The following is a 25267-nucleotide window of genomic DNA, read 5'->3' on the forward strand; positions in this document are numbered from 1 at the left end:
CTGCGCCACAGGATCCGGGTAGGGGAGCGGCAGGTGCCCAGCCAGGAACGGGCCCGGCTCAGCAGCGACGATCGGTGCAGAGGAGCGGGCGGGGGCCTGCATGGCGGGCGCCTCCACCAGCGGTGCGGCGTGGGAGGGCTGCACACTTACCGGGGACGGCCGGTGAACAGGAGCCAGGTGCAGGAGCGGCGGTGAACCCATCCATCCGGGCCGCCGCTCAGCGTGATGTGAGAGGCTCCCAGGCGGCAGCAGCACAGGCCCCAGAACGCAGAGCAGTCAGTGATGGGCGCTGGCTTAGCTCCGCCCACTCACTGGCTGCTGCTGATATTAACTGTTTCAGTGCAGGAAGCGCTGGGGATCCTCCAGTCTCATGGGGATCTAGCCGGGGGGGTGCATACAGAAGTAATGTGGGCTACAGAGGGGCTGAGGGCACTAGAGCACAGAGGGGAGGATTCATCAAGGGGGGACAGGTCAGCGGAGCAGGGTCGTCCCGCTGCGCACCTTGAACAGCCGTGCCCCCATCCGTGGAGCGAGACCACTCCGTGGGTCCTATCAGCGCGGCGGCATCTCAAGACTGGCCCTTGGAAGCCCGTGAAACGGCGAGCCCGCACCATCAAGGAGGACCGTGAACTGACGGATCGCATCTGGACACAGGATCAGCGGCTGCTGGGAACACAGCACCCAGGCAGCCAGGTGAGAGTGCCGTCTTTTCTTCTTTAATGCCATCACTAGCCCCTAATGTTGATTTGTGTAGAGGGGAGGTTCCCGTGGGGGGGTTAGTCTTGGTGCGGGTATTTTAATGCAAGGGTTAAAGGATTTATTCCAAATGTGGGAGACGAGGGGTAGACAGATTTAATCATCGCCGTTATCGGCGTGGCTGGGTAATGTTAGAGAGAGGGGGGCCCTGGAGGCGGAGGGAGTCGGGGACTCATTCAGGTTAGGTTGATCCCACGTACTTTTTCTAACTGGTTACAGACTTTTGCAATTTTTGCTAGCGTAATAGGGGAAAAAAATCGCCGGAGACTTGTGCCCCCTTGTTTTGTTATTTAGATATCATCGGGGAGGCCTACAGGGTTTATGGGGGCCAAGGCTGGATTAGATATGACGAGCAATTCCGCCAACGAAAAGCGGTACGTCCAAATATCCGGTGGGACCACAAGGATATTTCCTTGTGGATGAGGGTGACAGCACCGGTCAGGTTAAGTCAGGGAACTCAGTCATTTCTTGGAGGCAACGGGGGTTCAGGACAGTCAGGGCACTCGGTGGTCATGCAGAGGGGACTGTGTTTCGCTTTTAACAAAGGGACCTGCAGGTTTGGGGCAAAGTGCAAATTTAAGCATGAATGTTCCTCATGTGGAGGTAATCACGGGGCAGCAAGATGTTTTAAGGGAGGGAAGCAGAAAGGGTCAGACCGATTTGATAAAAGGGGTGACGCCAGTGCGTCTGGCATAGATGGAACGGTTCCTAAATAGATACCCTGATAAAAAAGCAGCGTTAACCTTACGAAATGGTTTTAGGGATGGTTTTTCAATACCTTTTGTGGTCGTTAAGGTGCAGTTGTCCAAAAAGAATTTAAAATCGGCCTACGAATTTCCTGAAGTAGTAACAGAAAAGTTGAACAAGGAGGTGTCACTTGGAAGAATGGCCGGCCCATTTCAGTCCCTCCCTATGGAGGGCTTGAGAGTGTCCCCATTGGGGGTAGTGCACAAAAAGGAGGCTAACAAATTTAGGCTAATTCACCACCTTTCGTTCCCAATAGGTTTGTCGGTTAACGATGGAATTGACCCACAGCTGTGCTCGGTTCTTTATACGTCATTTGACACAGCTATGGAATGGGTTAGGCATTGTGGGCAGGGAGCCTAGTTGGCTAAAACCGATATTGAGGCCGCGTTTCGTTTGTTACCCGTTAATCCAGATAGTTTGCATTTGCTAGGGTGTTTCTGGAACAGGGGTTTTTATGTGGATCGTTATTTGCCGATGGGCTGTTCTCTATCGTGTGCGTATTTTGAAATGTTCAGTACGTTTTTGGAATGGACGGTGAAAGATGTATCTGGACTTCGGTCCTGCATCCATTATCTGGATGATTTTCTATTTGTGGGTCCAGCGCATTCCGTGGATTGTTCAATTTTGCTTCACTCAATGGAGATTGTGTCGAGAAGGTTCGGCGTTCCGTTAGCTCCTGACAAGACGGTTGGTCCGGTAACGTGTCTGAGTTTTTTGGACATCGAGATTGATACGGGCGCAATGGAATGTCGTTTGCCTGATGACAAATTGGCGGGTTTGAGAATGGTGGTGGTGAGGAGAGTCTATGAACTAAGAAAGGTAACGCTGCGCGAGATTCAATCACTGCTAGGGAAGTTGAACTTCGCATGCCGTATCATGCCGATGGGTAGGGCTTTTTGTCGCAGGTTGTCCTTGGCTACAGTAGGAGTTCAGGCCCCGTCACATTTTATCAGGCTTTGGAGGGCCTTGAAAGATGACCTGAAGGTTTGGATGCTTTTTCTGGAATCATATAATGGGAGGTCGCTATGGATCGGACCGGTAGTGCATGCGGAGGATTTGGGATTTGCGATCGGCCCGGTGGACGAGCACGGTTTTCGTTTGGTCTTTAAAGAGAGTTGGCTAGCATGTCAGTGGCCACCGTTGTGGGTTGGCAACGGTTTTTCTGCTAATCGATTGCTGTGTTTGGTGTTCCCCATTGCAGTTGCTTTATCTTTATGGGGAACGGAAGTTCGTAACACAAAGATTTGTTTTAGTTGTGAATGTGAGGGTGCTGCGAAAGCAATAAATTCACTGTTATCCGCAGATCCGGCTTTGCTAAGAGTCTTGCAGCATATGGTTTGGTTGGGTCTACGGTGTAATTTATGGGTCACTGCTGAATTCCGGCCGTTTAACAACTCGTTGGTTTCTCACACTATTTCTCATTCACAGTGGGATCGGGTTCCGGATGTCGTGTCTCAAGTGGATCTCATGCGAGTGTTCTGCCCAGAGGACTTATGGAAGCTTCCGTTGGTGCAGTAAGAGGGTTATTGTCCAGGTCACTGGCTCCAGGGTCTTGGTCACACTATGTTAAGGCATGGAATACTTGGGTGGATTGGGGGTCGTCGCTGGACACAGACGTGCACGACGACGAAAAATTGCTGTTGCTCCTGGGTCAGAAATGGGATTCAGGATCGTCGGTATCTAAGGTTAATCAATTTTTGGCTGGTTTGGCATTTGGATTTAAATTTAGGGGGTTACGTGACTGTTATGATTTTCCCAATGGCAGGGAAATCAAAATAACAACGGACTAGCTCTCGGGTGATGGGAACTAAAGTGACCGTGACCTGAACCTGACACAACACTGGAAGTAGCCGGGGAGTGTTTCCTACGATGCCCTAGACACCACGCGCCAGCCGGAGATCTAACTACCCCATCAGAGGAATATACAGGCCTGCCTTACCTCCAGAGATGACCCCCAAAAGGAGATAGCAGCCCCCCACAGATATTGACGGTGAGTCAAGAGGAAAAGACATACGTAGGATGAACAGCAGATTTAGCACAGTGAGGTCCGCTTACTAGATAGCAGAAGTACAGGAAAGAGTCACTTCACGGTCAACTTCAAAACACTACTCAAAAACACCATCCTGAAATTACTTTAAAACTCCAGTGACAACTCATGCCACTGGAGTGGCAATTTCAGTCCACGAGAGCTTCCAGCTACAGAGAGTCACATTGCAAATAGCTGGACAAAAATAGCATTAACTAGAAACAAAATTCAACTTAGCTGAACAGGATCTTGAGGCAGGAGAATGCAACAGAATGCTACTGATACATTGTTGGCCGGCATCGGACCAGCAGCCAAGCAGCCTTAAATAGGAAACTCCCCTAATGGGTGTCAACAGGTGATCAAGGATAGAAGAAGGCAAATAAGTGGCACTACCATAAAACACCACCGGGGGAGCCCACAATCAGAATTCACAACACGTGACGTTACTAAGTCATTTATGGTTCTTCAGGTGATGAAAGGGTGGCGGAAGGGTTGGAAAAGTTTAGATGGACGAAGCCCTGTCTCTTATGAGATTTTACTGCGGATAGGCGAACAATTGCCAGGGGTTTCTTCTAACCAATCAGAGGTTATCCTGTTTAAGCTGGCATTTGCTCTGGCATTTTTTGGGGCTTTTCGTTTGGGTGAGTTGGTCAGCCCCTCAAGGCATAAAAAAGGGGGATTGCTGGGCCGGGATGTAGTTTTGCACGGGGATAGGTTGGTGATTTGGCTGCGTCAATCGAAAACGGATTTGGTCGGGAAATGGTGTAAAATTGTGCTCTTTGAGGTTGTGGGTTCCCCGTTATGCCCCGTATTATGTTTTAGGGAATTTTCAAAGGGAGAGGTCTGGGATGATGAGCCATTGTTGTTGCACGGAGATGGGTCATTTTTATCTCGATATCAGTTTGTTACTATATTTAAGCGCTGCTTGATGCGAGGGGGCATTTCGGCAGAGAATTATTCGGGGCATTCGTTCAGAATAGGTGCAGCTACGGAAGCAGCCAGACGAGGTTTAGGGGAGGACGTAGTGCGAAGGATCGGCCGTTGGGAATCCGTCAGGTTTAGGTCGTATATTCGCCCGTCCTTGGTCTGAAGGGTGTTTTTTGAATTGGGAGTTGATTTGAACGGGTTGTGCTTCGCGGTTATTATGTTTTGGTTTGTTGTCTTTTTTCTTTTCAGGGAACAGGCCTTTACTCGCATGGATTATGGGCCACTCGTTCGTCTTTTGGGCAGCGGTGCGAGCGGACGTTCGCCCTGAAGGGAGACAGCTCGGTGTGGAAAAGTCTTCGACAGTAATACATCGGATTGGTAAACGTGGAATGTACTTTAAGCAGCTTCTGCCGGAATTTCACAAGTTTGGGCATTTGGACCGGGTGCCGAATTTATTGGTGATCCATTTGGGGGGCAACGATCTTGGTAAACGCCCTTGTAGAGAATTGATCAATGATATTAAGTTTGATGTCTTAAGGTTGTGGGCTATGTTCCCGCGCTTGTTGGTAATATGGTCGGATATCGTTCCTATAAAAGTCTGGTTCGGGGCACGGTCGGTACAGGGTATCAACAGGGCCACAATAAAAGTTAACAGGGCTGTTTCCCGTTTTATGGTGCGGAACGGGGCCCTTGTAATTCGCCATTTGGATTTGGAGTCGGGGACGGGCGAGTATTGGAGAAAGGATGGTGTCCATTTGAATGCCATTGGCTTGGACTTATGGTGTCTAGCAGTACAGGAGGGTATCGAGAAAGGGCTGCTGGTGTGGCGGGACACAAATGTCTGAGGAGTCAGTACATTGGTGTTGGTGGCGGGGGGGGAAAGAGGTCCTCGAAGTTGGTGGTGATAAGAAATGGCGGCTTGGAGGGGGGGGGGATGTGTGAGATCTTGGACTCCCCCTGGTGTGGCTTAGAGAATGAAATGGTGGTTATACAGTCGAGAAGACTGGGGCCTTGGGATTTTGGCGGATATTGGCCGGGCGAGTCTTTAAGCGTCTCTGAGCTGGTGCTTAGCGGCTAGAGGCAAGGACACGACCTGGAGGCCAAATTATGGAGATTGGATATAAGTTGGTTGATTCTTGGGGCTTCGAGGACCACCTTTCCCTGGGGTTCTAATGTTAATAAACTGTTATGTTTTAACCCCTTCCCGACATCTGACGGTATAGTACGTCAGATGTCGGGTCCCCTGCTTTGATGTGCGCTCCGGCGGTGAGCGCACATCAAAGTCGCGACATGTCAGCTGTTTTTTACAGCTGACATGTGCGCGCAATAGCGGCGGGTGAAATCGCGATCACCCGCCGCTATTAACTAGTTAAATGCCGCTGTCAAACGCAGACAGCGGCATTTAACTACCGCATCCGGCCGTGCGGCCGGATATGAGCGCATCGCCGACCCCCGTCACATGATCGGCGATGCTTGTACATTGTAACCATAGAGGTCCTGGAGACCTCTATGGTTACTGATCGCCGGTGGCTGTGAGCGCCACCCTGTGGTCGGCGCTCACAGCACACCGGCATTTCTGCTGTGTAGCAGCGATCTTATGATCGCTGCTGCATAGCAGAGCCGATCGCGTTGTGCCTGCTTCTAGCCTCCCATGGAGGCTATAGAAGCATGGCAAAAGTAAAAAAAAAAGTTAAAAAAAAATGTGAAAAAAATAAAAAAAATATAAAAGTTTAAATCACCCCCCTTTCGCCCCAATCAAAATAAATCAATTAAAAAAAACCCCAACCTACACATATTTGGTATCGCCACGTTCAGAATCGCCCGATCTATCAATAAAAAAAAGCATTAACCTGATCGCTAAACGGCGTAATGAGAAAAAAAATCGAAACGCCAGATTTACGTTTTTTTGGTCGCCACGACATTGCATTAAAATGCAATAACGGGCGATCAAAAGAACGTATCTGCACCAAAATGCTATCATTAAAAATGCCAGCTCGGCACGCAAAAAATAAGCCCTCACCTGACCCCAGATCACGAAAAATGGAGACGCTACGAGTATCGGAAAATGGCGCAATTTTGTTTTGTTTTGTTTTTTGCAAAGTTTGGAATTTTTTTTCACCACTTAGGTGAAAAATAACCTAGTCATGTTAGGTGTCTATGAACTCGTACTGACCTGGAGAATCATAATGGCAGGTCAGTTTTAGCATTTAGTGAACCTAGCAAAATAGGCAAGCAAAAAAAAAGTGTGGGATTGCACTTTTTTTGCAATTTCACTGCACTTGGAATTTTTTTCCCGTTTTCTAGTACACGACATGGTAAAATCAATGATGTCTTTCAGAAGTACAACTCGTCCCGCAAAAAATAAGCCCTCACATGGCCAAATTGACGGAAAAATAAAAAAAGTTATGGCTCTGGGAAGGAGGGGAGCGAAAAACGAAAACGGAAAAACGGAAAAAGCTCCGGGGGTGAAGGGGTTAATGTTAATAAAAAGGCTGCTGTGGCCAATTTATCCAAACGAACGTTTGTTGTGTAATTATTGGGGTACAGGGCAAAAGGAGCGCGGGGGGGGGGCTGGTAGTCAGCAGAGATTAAAGTTTAATGGTCAATTTTAAGTGAAACTCACGGGCATCATGAATACCCATTGTCAAGCGCAGCCTCCATCTCATCTTCTGTCAATTATAGCAGTGGGTGCTGAACAATGCGATGCAGTTATGTAATTGCATTGCCCGACGTACCCAGCACGCGCTGTCTCCAACAGGGCACAGGCCGGAAGTAGCCTGCGTTCTATTGGAGTTCCTGGTGGAGCAGGGAGATGTTTACAGCTCCTCTGCCAGGCAGCGCTCAAATCGATTGTACAGTATTTGCGTCTGATAAACAGAGGAATGTCACAGATGTCGTTCTACACATTGTAAGTGCTGCAGTGTGCTGGACATTTCCAACATTTCCGTTCATGTGTTATTCAGTGTCAATATCAAATTAAAACATACATTAATTGTAACACTCAAAATGTCCTTTAACCTGCAGCATGCACTTTATACAAAATGTTGTTGCTCTTCTTGCTCCTTTAAAACCACATATAAGGTGGCATTTATATATGGAAAATGAATTAAAATATCTCTATTATTGTCACACATTCCACCAATGTACAAGCATCTAATATCACATTCAAGCTATAGAAAGGGGTCATCAAACCAATTTGAGGTGGAGCTATGTGGCTAAAACTGCTCAATCAGGAATTCTAAAGGATGTTTGTTCTAAAAACGTGTTGCCCAAACTGTCTAAACAGTAGACAGGAACTAATTTTACAATATTGACTTGGTTAGTGTTTTTTTTTCATTTTTTTTTTTCTCTATATGGTAATTTGCATATATATGGACACTGTTGTAGTTCAACTCACTTGGCGGTACACAGAGGTAGAAAACAGGAACACTGTTTCTTTAAATCTTCAGTTGGTTTCTTATATGACAGCACAAACCAACAAGAAGGGGAAAGTAAAACACAGCTCTTCAGGCAAAACAGGAAAACAACAAAGAAAACAAAATGCTGTAACACAGTCCATACGTTGGGAGGTAGCAGCCCGCTCTGGAGCAACACAGGTTCCGTCTTTTCTCCTCAGGACACTTGAGGTCCTCCCTCCAGTCCTGCTAAATTAATAACTGCCTCTGGAGCCCAGCTACTTAAGCCCCAGACCACACCCTGGGGTAGAGATAAGGTGGACATCCTCCCACCTGCTCTATGGATGTCCACATAAAAGCCAGCTAATTATGAAAATTAGCTTAACCCCTCACATCACTTCGTGCGCTGGAGGAAAATACTCTGGTTTTCACATCACTGATGCCATTAAGGCTACTTTCACACTAGCGTCGGGCCGAGGTTACCGACGCTAGCGCTGTCTCCGCCGCACAACGGGGGCAGCGGATGTATTTTTCCAGCGCATCCGCTGCCCCATTGTGAGGTGGGGGCGGAGTTCCGGCCACGCATGCGCAGTCGGAAAAAGCGGACCGTCGGCGGCAAAAAACGTTACATGTAGCGTTTTTTTGTGCCAACGGTCCGCCACAACACGACGCAACCGTCACACGACGGTTGCGACGTGTGGCAATCCGTCGCAATGCGTTGTGTAATGTTAGCCAATGGAGAAAAAACACATCCTGCAAGCACTTTTGCAGGATGCGTTTTTTCTGCAAAACGACGCATTGTGACGGATTGCAGTTAACGCTATAGTGAAAGTAGCCTTAGCGCAGTGACACATATCTCCCCTGCAGTAGTTCAACAGTGACTTTGTCAGAACATATTTATATACTTGCTTTTTAAATATGTTAGTTTTTGGGGGACTTGAATAATGTTTTTGTACATGTCTGTTTCATTTTAAAAAATTTGGTTTCAGGTATGATAAATCATACCCGTTTGTATATAAGAGCTGCCTGACCAACCTCCCATGATACGACACAATTTGCTCGAAATGCGGCTCTCTTTTTGTCTTCCATGTTTAATATAGATTACTGCTATTTTAAGAAGATTTAAATAAACATATTTGATATTAATCCATTTTTGATGCTGGCACTGTTTCTTTTCCTATATGTAAAGGAAAATTTTAAATTTAGTTGTCCCATTTCATTTCATAAACTTTTTACTTCCTGGCTCAACTCATTAACTCCCTCATGCCGTGGCCAATTTCCATTTTTGTGTTTCCATTTTTTCCTCCCCTCCTTCCCAGAGCTATAACCCTTTTATTTTTTCTGTCCACATGGCCATATCAGGGCTTGTTTTTTTTGCAGGATAATTTATTTTACCACATAGTGTACTATAATATTGGAAAAAAATACCAAGTGCAGTGAAATTATTAAAAAAAGGCTATTCTGACATTGTTTTTTGGGAACTGTTTTTATGCTGTTCATTTTGTAGTAAAAATGACCTCACAATACGATTCCCTTCATCAAAATGATTACGGCAATACCCAACATGTCCACATTTTATTATTTTAGTGGTGAAAAAAAACAATCGGAAGTTTGCATAAAAAATGTTTTTGAGTTGTGTCGCCATTTTCTGAGACTGCAACATTTCTGTTTTTCAGCCAATGGAGCTCTTTGATGGCTTATCTGTTATGAGATGAGACAATGTTTTTATTAATACCATTTTGGTATAGATGTAACTTTTGGATTGCTTGATACAACATTTTTTGTAGAATTGAGGCAACAAAAAAACCCCATAATTTTGGCGTTCTTGAATTTTTTTCATTTATGGTGTTTCCTTATCGGGTTAATTATTTATATATTTTCATAGATAAGACTTTTCTGAACACGACGGTACCATATATGTGTATTTTTTTACTACCTTTAATTTCAAACGAGGGTGATTTGATCTTTTAGTTGTTTTTTTTTTTATATTTTTTTTTTACTTCTCACTGTTCTTGTTAGCCTCCTTAGGGGACTTGAAGATGCAATTATCCGATCCTTTCAGCATTGCTGTATATAGCAGAAATCACTGTGTCCTTCGAAGCCTAAACACAAGCAGGGTTTCACAGGAGCTTCGTAATGACAGGCACAGGGGTCATAAGCTGACCCCCAGCGGTTATGACAACTGATCGTGACCCGTGATCACATCATCGGGGCACTAATGTGTGGAAAGAATGATGTGTACGCATGCCGACGCATGTTAAATGCCGATGGTCCTCCACCTGCAATTGTTAGTGGCAGGCTACACAGCCATCACCTGCCGGGTGAGTCTGCTCCCCACCACGGCTTCCGACTTTTGCTGTACATGTACGACGGAAATTGTGAAGGGGTTAAAAAACAAATTGCACTTTAATTTCCCTCCCAGATGCAGCACTGCATCTCCAGTGTATGTTCACTGATTACGTATATACTGCAGTGGTGACATGACACTGACAGCGCTGCAGCCAATCATGGAGTTCCTGATTTAGATGGCACAAACCCCTGAGCACACTGATTGGCTTCAGTGTTGTCTTTGTGACATAATGGCTGCAGCCAAACAATAGAGACCAGAGCAGTGCTCAGCTATTAAAGTGAACTGAGGCGGCAGGCAAAATATATCTGAAAAGGAACAGCCTCTTTAATATTACACCTAGTTTAATACCCACGTACTCAGCCGCTGGATGGTTCTCTGCCACTTTTAGCAGTTCACTTTCACAGTCAAAAGTCATTTTGTGCACTCCCTGCAAGGCTGCGTGGCGAATGAATGATGGTTGCTTGCAAGTGTTGGCATAGACAATATCATCTGCCGGCACTCCTAAACTCAACACCAAGTCAATCTCTGCCTGCAGAAATAAAATGTCAGTCATTATAAATAAGACGCCAACCACGGCTGAAGATAGTATTTTGTGAGGTCTAATTATGTTTCTAATTAAATGTTTTCTTCATTGAATTTGTTAGATAAACTTATTTTTATATTTCCATATTACTTGCTTTTTACATAATTACAAAACATAAAAAATAAAAAATAACTAAGAATACCATCAAGTAAAAAAAATGAGCCAACCAGCCAACCAATAGAAATTTAGGAGAAAAAAATTGAGGAATAAAAAAAAACTACATATCCAAGGTGAGCAGGCCGGTGATGGACACCTACAGATATCTGCCTGCTTGTATACTGATGCTTGTCCATGAGAGCCGGCAGATATCTGTAAACTGGACGTCACCCTTTAATGATAGATATCTATGTTTGGAAATTATATTATCTCACAAATGTTTTCCATGCTGAAAAGGTGGGAGAGTATTGTGCAACAGTTAGTAATTGACCGGAACTCTCCTTCTCTGAGGGCACCATAATGTAGGAGGGGCCGAGACTTTGATTCCAAAGATGCACTGGGCCGCTTGCTGTAGTTTGGGTAAAATTACCATTTTATTTGCAGGAGACCATAACTAGAGGAATAGTAAACCTGCTTCCATGTAGTCCTCCATGTTCATGAGCCCTATATGGCCCCGTCCCCACCACTGATTGGCTGCTTTCTTATTATGCAAGGTAAACACAGAAAGCTGCCAATCAGTGATGTGGGCGGGGTTATACAGAGCTCAGCATCCAAAATCAATGATGGTTTGGGAGCCATGTCATCTGCTGGTGTAGGTCCACTGTGTTTTATCAAGACCAAAGTCAGCGCAGTCGTCTACCAGGATATTTTAGAGCACATCATGCTTCCCTCTGCCGACAAGCTTTTTGGAGATGGAAACTTCATTGTCCAGCAGCACTTGGCACCTGTCCACACTGCCAAAAGTGCCAATACCTGCTTTAAAATCAACAGTATCACTGTGCTTGATTGGCCAGGAAAATTGCCTGACCTTAACCCCATAGAGATTCTATGGAGTATTGTCAAGAGGAAGATGAGAGACACCAGACCCAACAATGCAGACGAGCTGAGGGCTGCTATCAAAGTAACCTGGGCTTCTATAACACCTCAGCAGTGCCACAGACTGATCGCCTCCATTGAAGCAGTAATTGATGCCAAAGAAGCCCCGACCAAGTATTGAGTGCATTTACTGAATACATTTCAGTAGCCCAACATTTAGGATGTTAAAATCATTTTTTTCAAGCTGGCGTTATAAAGTATTCTAATTTACCGAGATAATGACTTTTGGGTTTTCATTGGCTGTAAGCCATAATCATCAACATTAACAGAAATAAACACTTGAAATAGATCACTCTGTTTGTAATAACGCTATATAATATGTGTTTCACTTTTGTATTGAAGAACTGAATTAAATTAACTTTTTGATGATATTCTAATTTTGTGAGATGCACCTGTATGTGCATGTTACACATTAATATCTGATGCAATGATTGTGCTATATTTGGGAATATATTGATGGGACCAAGATGGTGACCATAGAGCATGTACTTGTGCCATCTATAACTCTCGATCAGTGCGTTTCATGCATGTCTAGCATGCCTAGAGTAATACAATTGGTCTGCAGGTCATCATATAGATGGTCTACTTACAGCCAAGAATCGTGAAATTGATTACCTTGCTTGCACAGTCAAATCCAGTACCCAGCTTGGCGAGAACCTGAATAACCTGTTCACTGTTGTTGCACTTCACAGCATAGAAAGGCTTTACTCGGGGCAGATCCCTTTGAAAATGGCAGTATTTGTCCACCACATCACTTAGGTTCGCAACATAGAAGGCATCCTGGTTATCCTGTTTTCATAAGATAATTAACATGCCAAATCAGCAATGGTTTATAAATGCAAAATAAATAACTTTCTGTGACTTCATGATTTAACCCATTAGTTAGAGACAATTTTGACTTTTGTGACCAAACATCATTTTTCAAATCTGACGTGTGGCAGTAGCTTTGGAATTCATGAGAAATTGTGCTTTTTGTTAATGGTAAACGTAGGTCAATATGATTAAAGTTTATTTATGAAAATATCTGAAATTTTATGAAAATTTTAAAACATTTGCAATTTTCAAAGTTTACATTTTTGTGTCTTTAAAACAGATAGTCATACCAAACAAACAAGATAATACATGACATTTCTCATGTATCTACTTTAAAGTAATGCAATCTCAAACAAATATTCAAAAGACATAACAGTTAGTTCTTGCTAGAGACATATCCCTACTCGTTTCTCCATTAATGATTATTTATATATTTATATACCGTATTTTCCGGCGTATAAGACGACTGGGCGTATAAGACGACCCCCCAACTTTACCAGTTAAAAAATAAAATCTTCTTAAAAGTTGGGGGTCTTCTTATACACCGTATGTCGTCTTATAGGGCCGGTGAATATGTGCCTTTTGGGGGGGGGGGAGTGATCCTGATGAGGACGAGGGGGCGTCTCACAGGAAAGTGAGTATCCCCCATTACCTTATCATAGCGCTGCAGCGTGGGGTCTCTGTGCTGGGAGCGGCGGCTGCTGTGCTGTGGCGGCTCCTCTTCTGCAGTGTGGGGCCTCTGGTGCTGTGGGGCAGTGGCGGCGGCGTATCTTCATGCAGTCGGGGCTCCTCCGGCATCTCAGCCTGGAAGCCCCGCCGGCAACTCCATCGGTACAATGCGGTCAGGTGGCCTCCGGGAAAATGGCCGCTGCTCAGATTCAGATCTCGTCCCGAGATCTCGGGAGACGAGATCTGAATCTGAGCAGCGGCCATTTTCCCGGAGGCAGCTCAATAGGTGCGATGCGGTGGCCCGGCCGCTGGGGGCTGTGCATGCTCAGATTCAGATCTCGTCCCGAAATCTCGGGACACGAGATCTGAATCTAAGCAGCGGCCATTTTCCCGGAGGCCAGCGCATTACACCGATGGAGTTGCCGGCGGGGCTTCTAGGCTTTGAGATGCCGGAGGAGCCCCGACTGCATGAAGATACGCCACCGCCGCCACCGCCCCACAGCACCAGAGGCCCCACACTGCAGAAGAGGAGCCGCCACAGCACAGCACAGCACAGCAGCCGCCGCTCCCAGCACAGAGACCCCACGCTGCAGCGCTATGATAAGGTAATGGGGGATACTCACTTTCCTGTGAGACGCCCCCTCGTCGTCATCAGGATCACTCCCCCCCCCACCCACCATATACACCCGGCGTACAAGGCGATTCCCGGCGTACAAGACGACCCCCGACTTTTAAGAAGATTTTCAGGGGTTAAAAAGTCGTCTTGTACGCCGGAAAATACGGGTACATGTGGTAGATTTAATCATATAGTACCTACATATGGATAACGAGTATCCATTAACCACTGAGACAAGAGTATAAAATCAATAAAGTTTTATTAAACATTTTTTGAAAACATGTATCATACAAAAAGAGGACACATGTATGAGGATTTCAACAAGGAGGATAAATCAAGTACAAAAAGTGATGGTGAGTCCAATGTAATTTAGGGCATAGGTGCCACATCAATTCAAGTCAATTGATCATAGAAAATAGTTGACAAATTGACATTAAATAAATATATCTACAGGAGATTTCTATATAGTCCAGCTAGGTCATATAAATAAACCCGTTGTTAAGTGATGATGATGTGATCACCAAGACACCGCCACAGTTGTCCCGACGCGCTTTTCACAAAGGTGCTTTCTCAAGGGAAGTGTGCCTTACAGTAATGTGATGCAGCAATTTTCAAACATTCTTTAATTTTCTTAGCATGTTAGAAGACTTAAAAAGTTTAGTGCCAATTTTCATTTTATTTTAAGATAATTTACAAAACAGTTTATTTACTGACCTTTTCAGTTTTGAAGTGACTTTATGGCTAAGTTCACATGATGCGCTTTTAGGGCTTGTTCACACGATCCTTTTTTCGCTGTGGATTTTTCAGGTCCTGATTTGTGAAATCCGCAGTGCAAAACCTGCGGTGGTTTTCACTGCGGTTTTCAGTCCTTTTTCTACTGCGGATTCCACTGCGGGTTTCCAGCTGCTTTTTCCTATTGGTGCAGGTGGAAAACAGCAGCGGAATCCGCAGAAAGAATTGACATGGTACTTCTTTTTTTCCGCAGAAAATCAGCGCGGATTTTCCAGCGGAAAAAAGGAACGTGGGAACAGCGGTTTTTTTTTCTCCATAGGGTAACATTGTACTGTACCCTGCATGGAAAAAGGATGCGGATCCGCAGCTGCAAATCCGCTGCGGATCCGCAGCAAAAACCGCATCGTGTGAACATAGCCTTACTGTGTTTTTTTCTGCAGGCAAAACCTAATCTCTTAGTTGTAAAGAAGCTGCTTACAAAAAGCAAGTGTAGCGCCCCCACTGTCGCAGGGCCGAGGGGTACCCGGTACCGGGCCTCTGAGTCTCTGTTCTGGGGTTGTCACGGTGGCTAGACCTGGTCCGTGACCCTGCTGAGGGGCGTACAATGATAGGTGTGCGAGATGGTGATGATGTTGTGGTGGTGCGGTGCAGGTTGCAGTAAATAACGAGGAAACCAGTTTGCAGTCTCTTTACCTCTTTACTGAAGGCTTCAGGATCCTCAATCCGGAATACGGTTAACCGGGCTGCGCAAGTCCGGCCGGTCCGATGGCTCATCCAGAGCTCCCTTTGCAGGTGGAAATCTGTGCCTACCTTCTAGCGCTTGTGTGTTGTAGTCCTTCCCTGCTAAGCACCACGGGATAGTCCTCACAACTGTTGTGTCTGTTTCTCGTGTTCCCTCACAACTCGATTCTGATGTTCTTCCACGTCCCCCAGATCTTATGGTTAGGACGCACCCGTATGACGGGGAGGATCGGAGCTCTTCCGGGACTCTAGCGTCGCCCCACTCCTGTTGTTACCCCCCTGTGTCTTCCTAGGTGAATTGGGTGAGACAGCCCACCTATAACTGACTGTCCTGCCGTTGGTTTGAAGTTTGGCTGGAGCTCTATACTTCCTCGGCATTCCGGCCACCGGTTATGCGCCTCAATAGGATGTTGCCTCGTCTTACAGCACGACTCCTACTGGTATTCTCCTTGTTGCGTTGATCTCGTTTCTCACTCAGCACAATGAACCTCGCTTCTTATCCTTTCTTGGGGTACCGCCGCTATATCGTGCAGGCGCGGTCCCGTAACGTTCTTCTCTGTTTGCTAGGCCTCTGCCAGGATCCCACCCCTGACAGAGACCCCTCTGAATCTTCCCCCTACAACACCCTCTGCCACAAGGTGTTGCCTGGTTCCAACCCAGTCAGCTTCCTGATCTAACTTTCTGCCTAACCCCCAGTTTTACCAGATTGTGAGGAGTGGCCTAATACATAGAACCCTTAGCTCCCCCTGGAGGCCAGACTGTGAAGTGTATTGGTGACTGTGATACCTGGTCAGAAGAGCTCCTTCAGTGCCATCAGACGTACCATAGCCCCCCTTAGCGGCGGAGCTCCAGTACTGCAACGACCAGGACTCTGGGGCGCTGCACAAGCTTTGCTGCGTATTTGCTGCATTTTTTTGCTGTGTTTTTGTGGTCTCTTGTGCATGCTGATAAAGTTTAGTGCTCCCAAAAATGTATTTATTGGAACAATATTTTTTTAATCTTTATTTAGGAATTTTATTTTTTTTTTACACGTAAATATTTTTTTTTTTACTTTATAACATTGCCCCAGGGTGGGACATCACTATATATTATCAGATCGCTGATCTGACACTTAGCAGTGCACTGTGTCAGATCAGCGATCACACAGGCACTGCAGGAAGGCTTGGTGGCATCTGCTCTGAGCAGGCGCTTGCAAGCCACCTCCCTGCAAAACCCGGAAGGAGCCCCACGGCCATCTTGGATCCAGGGCCTGCAGGGAGGAGGAGGTAGGAGACCCTCTGAACAACACGATCACATCGCATTGTTCCGAGGGTCTCAGAGAAGCACGCAGGGAGGGGGCTCCCTGCGTGCTTCCCTGAGACCCTCGGAACAACGCGATGTGCCGCCGGAACGCTGCAATCATGTTTGATCGCAGTGTTCCGGGGGTTAATGTGCCTGGAGCGGTCCGTGACCGCTCCTAGCACATTGTGCCGGATGTCAGCTGTAATAATCAGCTGACACCCGGCAGCGATCGGCCGTGCTTCCCTCGTGAGTGCGGCCGATCGACTATGACATACTATCCCATCACTGGGAATTAATTCCTAGGTCACCTCGATGGGATAGTACGTCATATGGGATTAAGGGGTTAAAATGCTTTTTATGGGGCCATTTCTTAGTTACCCTGGCTGTGTGTTATAGGTCATTTGTGATGCTGGAAGACCCAGCCACGACCCATCTTCAATGCTCTTACTGAGGGAAGGAGGTTGTTGGCCAAAATCTCGCGATACATGACTCCATCCTCCCTTCAGTATGCTGCAGTCGACCTGTTTCTTTGCAAAAAAGCCCCCCCAAAGTAGGATGTTTCCAGCACAATGCTTCATGGTTGGAACGGTGTTCTTGGGTTTGTACTCAAACCTCTTCTTCCTCCAAACACCGCGAGTGGAGTTGATACGAAAAAGATCTTTTTTTGTCTCTTCTGACCACATGTCCTTCTCCCTTGCCTCCTCTGGATCATCCAGATGGTTATTGGTGAACTTCAAATGGGCCTGGACATGTGTGTTAGCGTGAGCAGGGGGACCTTGTGTGTCCTGCAGGATTTTAATCCATGACGTAGTGTGTAACGTAGTGTGTTACTAACAGTAATGTTTGAGACTGTGATCCAAGTAGTTTTGGGCTGATTCCTGAGCTTTGCCAGAATCATCCTTACCCCGTGATGTGAGATCTTGCATGGAGCCCCAGACCAAGGAAGATGGATAGTCATCTTGTGTTTCTTCCATTTTAGAATAATTGTGCCAACAGCTGTTGCCTTCTCACCAAGCTGCTTTCCTATTGTCCTGTATCCCATCCCAGCCTTGTGCAGGTTTACAATTTGTCCCTGGTTTCCTTAGACAGCTCTTTGGTCTTGGCCATGGTGGAGAGGTTGGAATGTGATTGATTGAGTGCGTGAACGGGTATCTTTTATACAGGTAACCAGTTCAAACAAGTAATGAGTGCAGAGCAGGAGAGCTTCTTAAAGAAAAACTAACAGGTCTGTGAGAGCCGAAATTCTTGCTGGTTGGTAGGTGAAGGTGATCAAATATTTATTTCATGCAATAAAATGCAATTTAATTATTTACAAATTATACAATGTGATTTTCTGGATTTATTTTTAGATTCTGTCTCTCATAGGTGAAGTGTACCTACGACAAAAATTACAGACCTCTCCGTTCTTTGTAGGTGGGAAAAGTTACAAAATCTGCAGTGCATCAAATACTGGTTTCCCCACTGTATTCATTTAAACAAAAACCCTTGTTTTTATGGCGAAACATGTTCTATGATTTTTTTCATGCTTTCTTTCGTTTAACAATTTTACAAATTTTATAAACCTTTTTTTGGTACTTTTTTCCTAGGCTATGAAAATTTTAAAAGTTGAGACTGGTTTCTTGCTGTCAGTTTTATGGCAGTTCCAAACAGGTCACTGTACATGGCAGACCCTGAGACCGTAATTTGGTCTTGAGTTGCCATAGCAATCATTGGCACCTTGCAATTGTGTTGTAGGGGTGACAGTGAGGTGAAAAAGAGAGCACCCTCACTCTGATAGCCAGAAAGCGTGTGTTAAATGACCGTGGCCGATGCAGCAGGGCGTCAGCTGTACTATACAGCTGACAACCACTCAGTCAGATCCTGCAATGGGGCACTATTCACTTGTTTCTGAGTGATGTAAAAAGGAATAAGGACCCTTTATGACCAGAGTAATAAGGCATATTGGCGGTCTTTAAGGGGTTAAATATATAAGGGCTAGGAGTTGATTGTTTTGAACCAACTTCTATGTCAAAGCACAGATCTGTTCTCTTACGTATTGTGATCTTGTAGTATAATTTTATATTGCTCTTAAACATCTACAAAAATGGAGTCTACTTGGGATAGTTGGAAGAAATATGGCTTTAACTTACCTGTACAAAACTACTATTTATTTTATTCTTGATGAACTCCCAGACAGACATATCTTCATCCATAACAGTCACATTACTAAGTTTATTAGTTGTACTGTTCCAAGTAATATCCACTTCTCCATCATTCTTCCCATCTAGAAGGTGCTCTTTGGCTGCTTCATGAGAAATAAAAGGAAATATTATACAGGTGATATACAAAGATCGAATCCACAGTGTGGCAAAAGTGATTTAATAGAGACACCAAAAAAGGATCAACAATCTTTACTTCTACGAAAGCTCTTTAACCCTATAGTGACAGAGCCAATTTGCTGCTTAAAGGGAACCTGTCACCCCCAAAATCGAAGGTGGCCTAAGCCCACCAGCATCAGGGGCTTATCTACAGCATTCTCTAATGCTGTAGATAAGCCCTCGATGTATCCTGAAAGATTAGAAAAAGAGGTTAGATTATACTCACCCAGGGGCGGTCCCGGTTCTGTTCTGTTCTGGTCCGATAGGCGTTGCGGTCCGGTCCGGGGCCTCCCTTCTTCTTACGATGACGTCCTCTTCTTGTCTTCAGGCTGTGGCTCCGATGCAGGCGTACTTTGTCTGCCCTGTTGAGGGCAGAGCAAAGTACTGCAGTGCGCAGGTGCTGGGCCCTCTGACCTTTTCCGGCGCCTTTCCCACATGTCTACTTTACATCAGCACAATTTTTGAAACAATTTTTTTTTTTTTTAGGAAGTTATAAGGGTTAAAAGTTGACCAGAGATTTCTCATTTTTACAACAAAAATTGCAAAACCATTTTTTTAGGGACCACATCACATTTGAAGTCACTTTGAGGGGTGTACATGACAGAAAATACCCAAAAGTGACACCACTCAAAACCCCATTCAAGAAGTTTATTAACCCTTTACGTGCTTCACAGGAACTGAAGCAATGTGGAAGGCAAAAATGAACATTTAACTTTTTATCACAAACATTTTACTTCAGAACCAATTTTTTTTATTTTCACAAGTGTAAAAAGAGAAAATGAACCTCAAAAGTTGTTGTGCAATTTCTCCTGAATACACGGATACCCGATATGTGGGGGTAAACCACTGTTTGGGTGCATGGCAGAGCTCAGAAGGGAAGGAGTGTCGTTTGACTTTTTCAATGCAGATTTGGTTGGAATTGAGATCGGACGCCATGTCGCGTTTGGAGAGCCCCTGATGTGTCTAAACAGTGAAAAAAACACACAAGGGACACCATTTTGGAAACTAGACCCCCTAAGGAACTTATTTACATGTGTAGTGAGCACTTTGAACCCTCAAGTGCTTCACAGAAGTTTATAACGTAGAGCCATGAAAATAAAAAAATCATATTTTTTCCACAAAAATGATCTTTTCGCCCCCAAATTTTTATTTTCTCAAGGGTAACAGGAGAAATTAGACCCCCACAGTTGTTGTGAAATTTTTCCTGAGTAAGCTGATACCCCATATGTTTGGGTGCATGGCAGGGCTCAGAAGGGAGGGAGCACCGTTTGACTTTTTGAACGCAAAATTAGCTGGAATCAATGGTGGGGCCATGTCGTATTTGGAGACCCCCTAATGTACTTAACAGTGGAAAACCCCAATTCTAACTCCAACACTAACCCCAACACACTCCTAACCCTAATCCCAACCATAAACCTAACCACAAATCTAATACCAACACACCTCTAACCCTAATCCCAACCCTAACCATAATCCAACCCTAGCCCTAACCCTAGCCCTAACGCTAACCCTAATGCTAACTCTAACCCTAGCCTCAACTTTAGCTCAACTCACTTTAGCCCAACTCTATCCCTAATGGAAAAATGGACATAAATATATATTTTTTAATTGATTATTTTTCCCTAACTAAGGGGGTGATAAAGGGGGGGTTTATTTACTTTTTTTTTTTTTTTTTGATCACTGTGATAGGGTCTATCACAGTGATCAAAAGGAACCAATAGGAAAAATTTCTCATTGGTGCCGGCAGATCTCGGCGCATGTGCCCAACATTTTCTCTCTCAAAGGAGTGGCTCAAAAAGAAGCACATTAAGGTCATGGAGTGGCCTAGCCAGTCTCCAGACCTTAATCCCATAGAAAACTTATGGAGGGAGTTGAAGCTCCCAGCTGCCAAGTGACAGCCTCAATAGCTTAATTATTTAGAGATGATCTGCAAAGAGGAGTGGTCCAAAATTCCTCCTGACGTGCACAAACCTCATCATCAAATACAAAAAACATCTGTCTGCTGTGCTTACCAACAAGGGTTTTGCCACCAAGTATTAAGTCTTGTTGGCCAGAGGGATCAAATACTCACTGCAAAATGCAAATAAATTTATATATATTTTATACAATGTGATTTCTGGATTTTATTTTTGATATTCTATCTCTCAATGTTAAAATTAACCTACCCTTAACCCCTTTCTGTCATCGGACGTACTATTCCATCCATGTGGGGTGGGCCCTACTTCCCAAGGACGGAATAGTACGTCCAGCGCGATCGGCCACGCTCACGGGGGGAGCGCGGCTGATTGCGGCCGGGTGTCAGCTGACTATCGCAGCTGACATCCGGCACTATGTGCCAGGAGCAGTCACGGACCGCCCCCGACACATTAACCCCCGGCACACTGCGGGCTACCCTGACACGATCGGTACAAGGCGATGTGCTCACCTTGTACCGAGCGTCTCCTCCCTGCAGTCCCCGGATCCAAAATGGCCGCGGGGCTGCATCCGGGTTCTGCATGGAGGTGGCTTCACAGCGCCTGCTCAGAGCAGGTGCCGGGAAGCCTCTCTGCTGTGCTGTGTGATCACCGATCTGTCACTTTACTGTGATGCCCCCCCCCTGGGGCAAAGTATAAATGTAAAAAAAAAAAAATTACATGTGTAAAAAAAAAAAAAAATTCCTTAAATAAATAATAATAATAAAAAAATATTGTTCCAATAAATACATTCCTTTAGCTAAATAAAAATAAAAAAATAAAAGTACACATATTTAGTATCGCCGCGTCCGTAATGACCCGACCTATAAAACTGTCCCACTAGTTAACCCCTTCAGTGAACACCGTAAAAAAACAAACAAACAAAAAAACCGAGGCAAAAAACAACGCTTTATTATCATACCGCCGAACAAAAAGTGGAATAACATGCGATCAAAAAGACAGAAATAAATAACCATGGTACCGCTGAAAACATCATCTTGTCCTGCAAAAAACGAGCCGCAATACAGCATCATCAGCAAAAAAATAAAAAAGTTATAGTCCTCAGAATAAAGCGATGCAAAAATAATTATTTTTTCTATAAAATAGTTTTTATCGTATAAAAGCGCCAAAACACAAAAAAATGATATAAATGAGATATCGCTGTAAACGTACTGACCCGAAGAATAAAACTGCTTTATCCATTTTACCAAACACGGAACGGTATAAGCGCCCCCCCAAAAATCGGAATAAAAAGTGATCAAAAAATGTCACATGCCTGAAAATGATACCAATAAAAACGTCAACTCATCCCGCAAAAAACAAGACCTCACATGACTCTGTGGACCAAAATATGAAAAAATTATAGCACTCAAAATGTGGTAACGCAAAAAACATTTTTTGCAATAAAAAGCGTCTTTTAGTGTGTGACGGCTGCCAATCATAAAAATCAGCTAGAAAACCCGCTATAAATAGTAAATCAAACCCCCCCTTCATCACCCCCTTAGTTACAAAAAATTAAAAAATTTAAAAAATGTATTTATTTCCATTTTCCCATTAGGATTAGGGCTAGGGTTAGGGCTAGGGTTAGGGTTAGGGCTAGAGTTAGGGTTAGGGCTAGGGCTAGGGTTAGGGTTAGGGCTAGGGATAGGGCTACAGTTAGGGTTAGGGATGGGGCTAAAGTTAGGGTTGGGGCTAAAGTTAGGGTTGGGGCTAAAGTTAGGGTTAGGATTACATTTACAGTTGGGAATAGGGTTGGGATTAGGGTTAGTGGTGTGCCAGGGTTAGGGGTGTGGTTAGGGTTACAGTTGAGATTAGGGTTAGGGGTGTGTTTGGATTAGGGTTTCAGTTATAATTGGGGGGTTCCACTGTTTAGGCACATCAGGGGCTCTCCAAATGCAACATTGCGTCCGATCTCAATTCCAGCCAATTCTGCATTGAAAAAGTAAAACAGTGCTCCTTCCCTTCCGAGCTCTCCCGTGCGCACAAACAGGGGTTTACCCCAACATATGGGGTATCAGCGTACTCAGGACACATTGGACAACAACTTTTGGGGTCCAATTTCTCCTGTTACTCTTAGAAAAATACAAACCTGGGGGCTAAAAAATTATTTTTGTGTAAAAAAAAAATATTTTTATTTTCACGGCTCTGGGTTATAAACTGTAGTGAAACACTTGGGGATTCAAAGTTCTCACAACACATCTAGATAAGTTCCTTGGGGGGGTCTAGTTTCCAATATGGGGTCACTTATCGGGGGTTTCTACTGCTTAGTTACATCAGGGGCTCTGCAAATGCAACGTGACGCCTGCAGACCAATCCATCTAAGTCTGCATTCCAAATGGCGCTCCTTCCCTTCCAAGCTCTGCCATGCGCCCAGACGGTGGTTCCCCCCCACATATTGGGTATCAGCGTACTCAGGACAAATTGGACAACAACTTTTGGGGTCCAATTTCTCCTGTTACCCTTGGGAAAATACAAAACTGGGGGCTAAAAAATAATTTTTGTGGGGAAAAAAAATAATTTTTATTTTCACGGCTCTGCGTTATAAACTGTAGTGAAACACGTGGGGATTCAAAGCTCTCACAACACATCTAGAAGAGTTCCTTAGGGGGTCTACTTTCCAAAATGGTGTCACTTGTGGGGGGTTTCAATGTTTAGGCACATCAGTGGCTCTCCAAACGCAACATGGCGTCCCATCTCAATTCCAGTCAATTTTGCATTGAAAAGTCAAAAGGCACTCCTTCCCTTCCGACCTCTCCCTTGTGGCCAAACAGTGGTTTATCCCCACATATGGGGTATCAGCGTACTCAGGACAAATTTTACAACAACTTTTGGAGTCCAATATCTTCTCTTACCCTTGGGAAAATAAAGAATTGGGGGCGAAAAGATCATTTTTGTGAAAAAATATGATTTTTTATTTTTACGGCTCTGCATTATAAACTTCTGTGAATCACTTAATGGGTGAAAGTGCTCACCACACATCTAGATAAGTTCCTTAGGGGGTCTACTTTCCAAAATTGTGTCACTTGTGGGGGGTTTCAATGTTTAGTCACATCAGGGGCTCTTCAAACTCAACATGGCGTCCCATCTGAATTTCAGTCAATTTTGCATTGAAAAGTCAAATGGCGCTCCTTCGCTTCTGCCATGCGCCCAAACAGTGGTTTACCCCCACATATGGGGTATCGGCGTACTCAGGACAAATTGTACAACAACTTTTGGGGTCCATTTTCTCCTGTTACCCTTTGTAAAATAGAACAAAGTGGAGCTGAAGTAAATTTTTTGTGTAAAAAAGTTAAATGTTCATTTTTATTTAAACATTCCAAAAATTCCTGTGAAACACCTGAAGGGTTAATAAACTTCTTGAATGTGGTTTTGAGCACCTTGAGGGGTGCAGTTTTTAGAATGGTGTCACACTTGGGCATTTTCCATCATATAAACCCCTCAAAATGACTTCAAATGAGATGTGGTCCCTAAAAAAAATGGTGTTGTAAAAATGAGAAATTGCTGGTCAACTTTTAACCCTTATAACTCCCTACCAAAAAAAAAATTTGGTTCCAAAATTGTGCTGATGTAAAGTAGATATGTGGGAAATGTTACTTATTAAGTATTTTGTGTGACATATCTCTGTGATTTAATTGTATAAAAATTCAAAGTTGGAAAATTGCTAAATTTTCAAAATTTTCACCAAATTTCCGTTTTTTTCACAAATAAATGCAGGTAATATCAAAGAAATGTTACCACTATAATAAAGTACAATATGTCATGAGAAAACAGTGTCAGAACTACCAGGATCCGTTGAAGCGTTCCAGAGTTATAACCTCATAAAGGGACAGTGGTCAGAATTGTAAAAAATTGGCCCGGTCATTAACGTGCAAACAACCCTTGGGGGTAAAGGGGTTAAAATTACAGACTGTTCATGTCTTTGTCAGTGGGCAAACTTACAAAATCAGCAAGTGATCAAATACTTATTTTCCCTACTGTACGTCATTGAGACTGTGGCGATTACACAGAGAAAAGGCTGTTATTGGTGTATCTGCCTAACAAACAGGTAATCCTTGCATTTGTTGCGGTTGTTTAACAGCCGCAAGACATGCAGCCGTGGGGTCTCATACATATTATTTGAGCATGCCAAAGACACTCAGAGCATGCTTGGAAAATACCTTATTCGAGCACGTTCGCTCAGCACTAGAGGTTACACAACATCTAGTTGTTTTAATATAGCTTAAAAAATATATGCTAGAATTACTTAATTATTATCATGTTAGGGTACTGATACACACATGGTCAAAATTG

The 25267-nt window shown here is 44.4% G+C and overlaps 1 protein-coding gene across 1 annotated transcript in view; it reads right to left on the bottom strand.

Annotated features, from left to right (window-relative positions):
• LOC143767185 (ornithine decarboxylase-like) overlaps window positions 1-25267 on the bottom strand; it is a 154867-nt gene that overhangs the window by 88582 nt on the left and 41018 nt on the right. The window contains exons 2-4 of the mRNA XM_077255285.1: window positions 18798-18952; window positions 12432-12605; window positions 10558-10730 (exon numbers count right to left, since the gene is read on the bottom strand). Of these exons, the coding sequence (XP_077111400.1) occupies window positions 10558-10730; window positions 12432-12605; window positions 18798-18952 (502 nt within the window). The remainder of the gene's footprint in view (window positions 1-10557; window positions 10731-12431; window positions 12606-18797; window positions 18953-25267) is intronic.

Source organism: Ranitomeya variabilis, chromosome 4 (assembly GCF_051348905.1).
Source record: "Ranitomeya variabilis isolate aRanVar5 chromosome 4, aRanVar5.hap1, whole genome shotgun sequence".
Classification (NCBI taxonomy): domain Eukaryota; kingdom Metazoa; phylum Chordata; class Amphibia; order Anura; family Dendrobatidae; genus Ranitomeya; species Ranitomeya variabilis.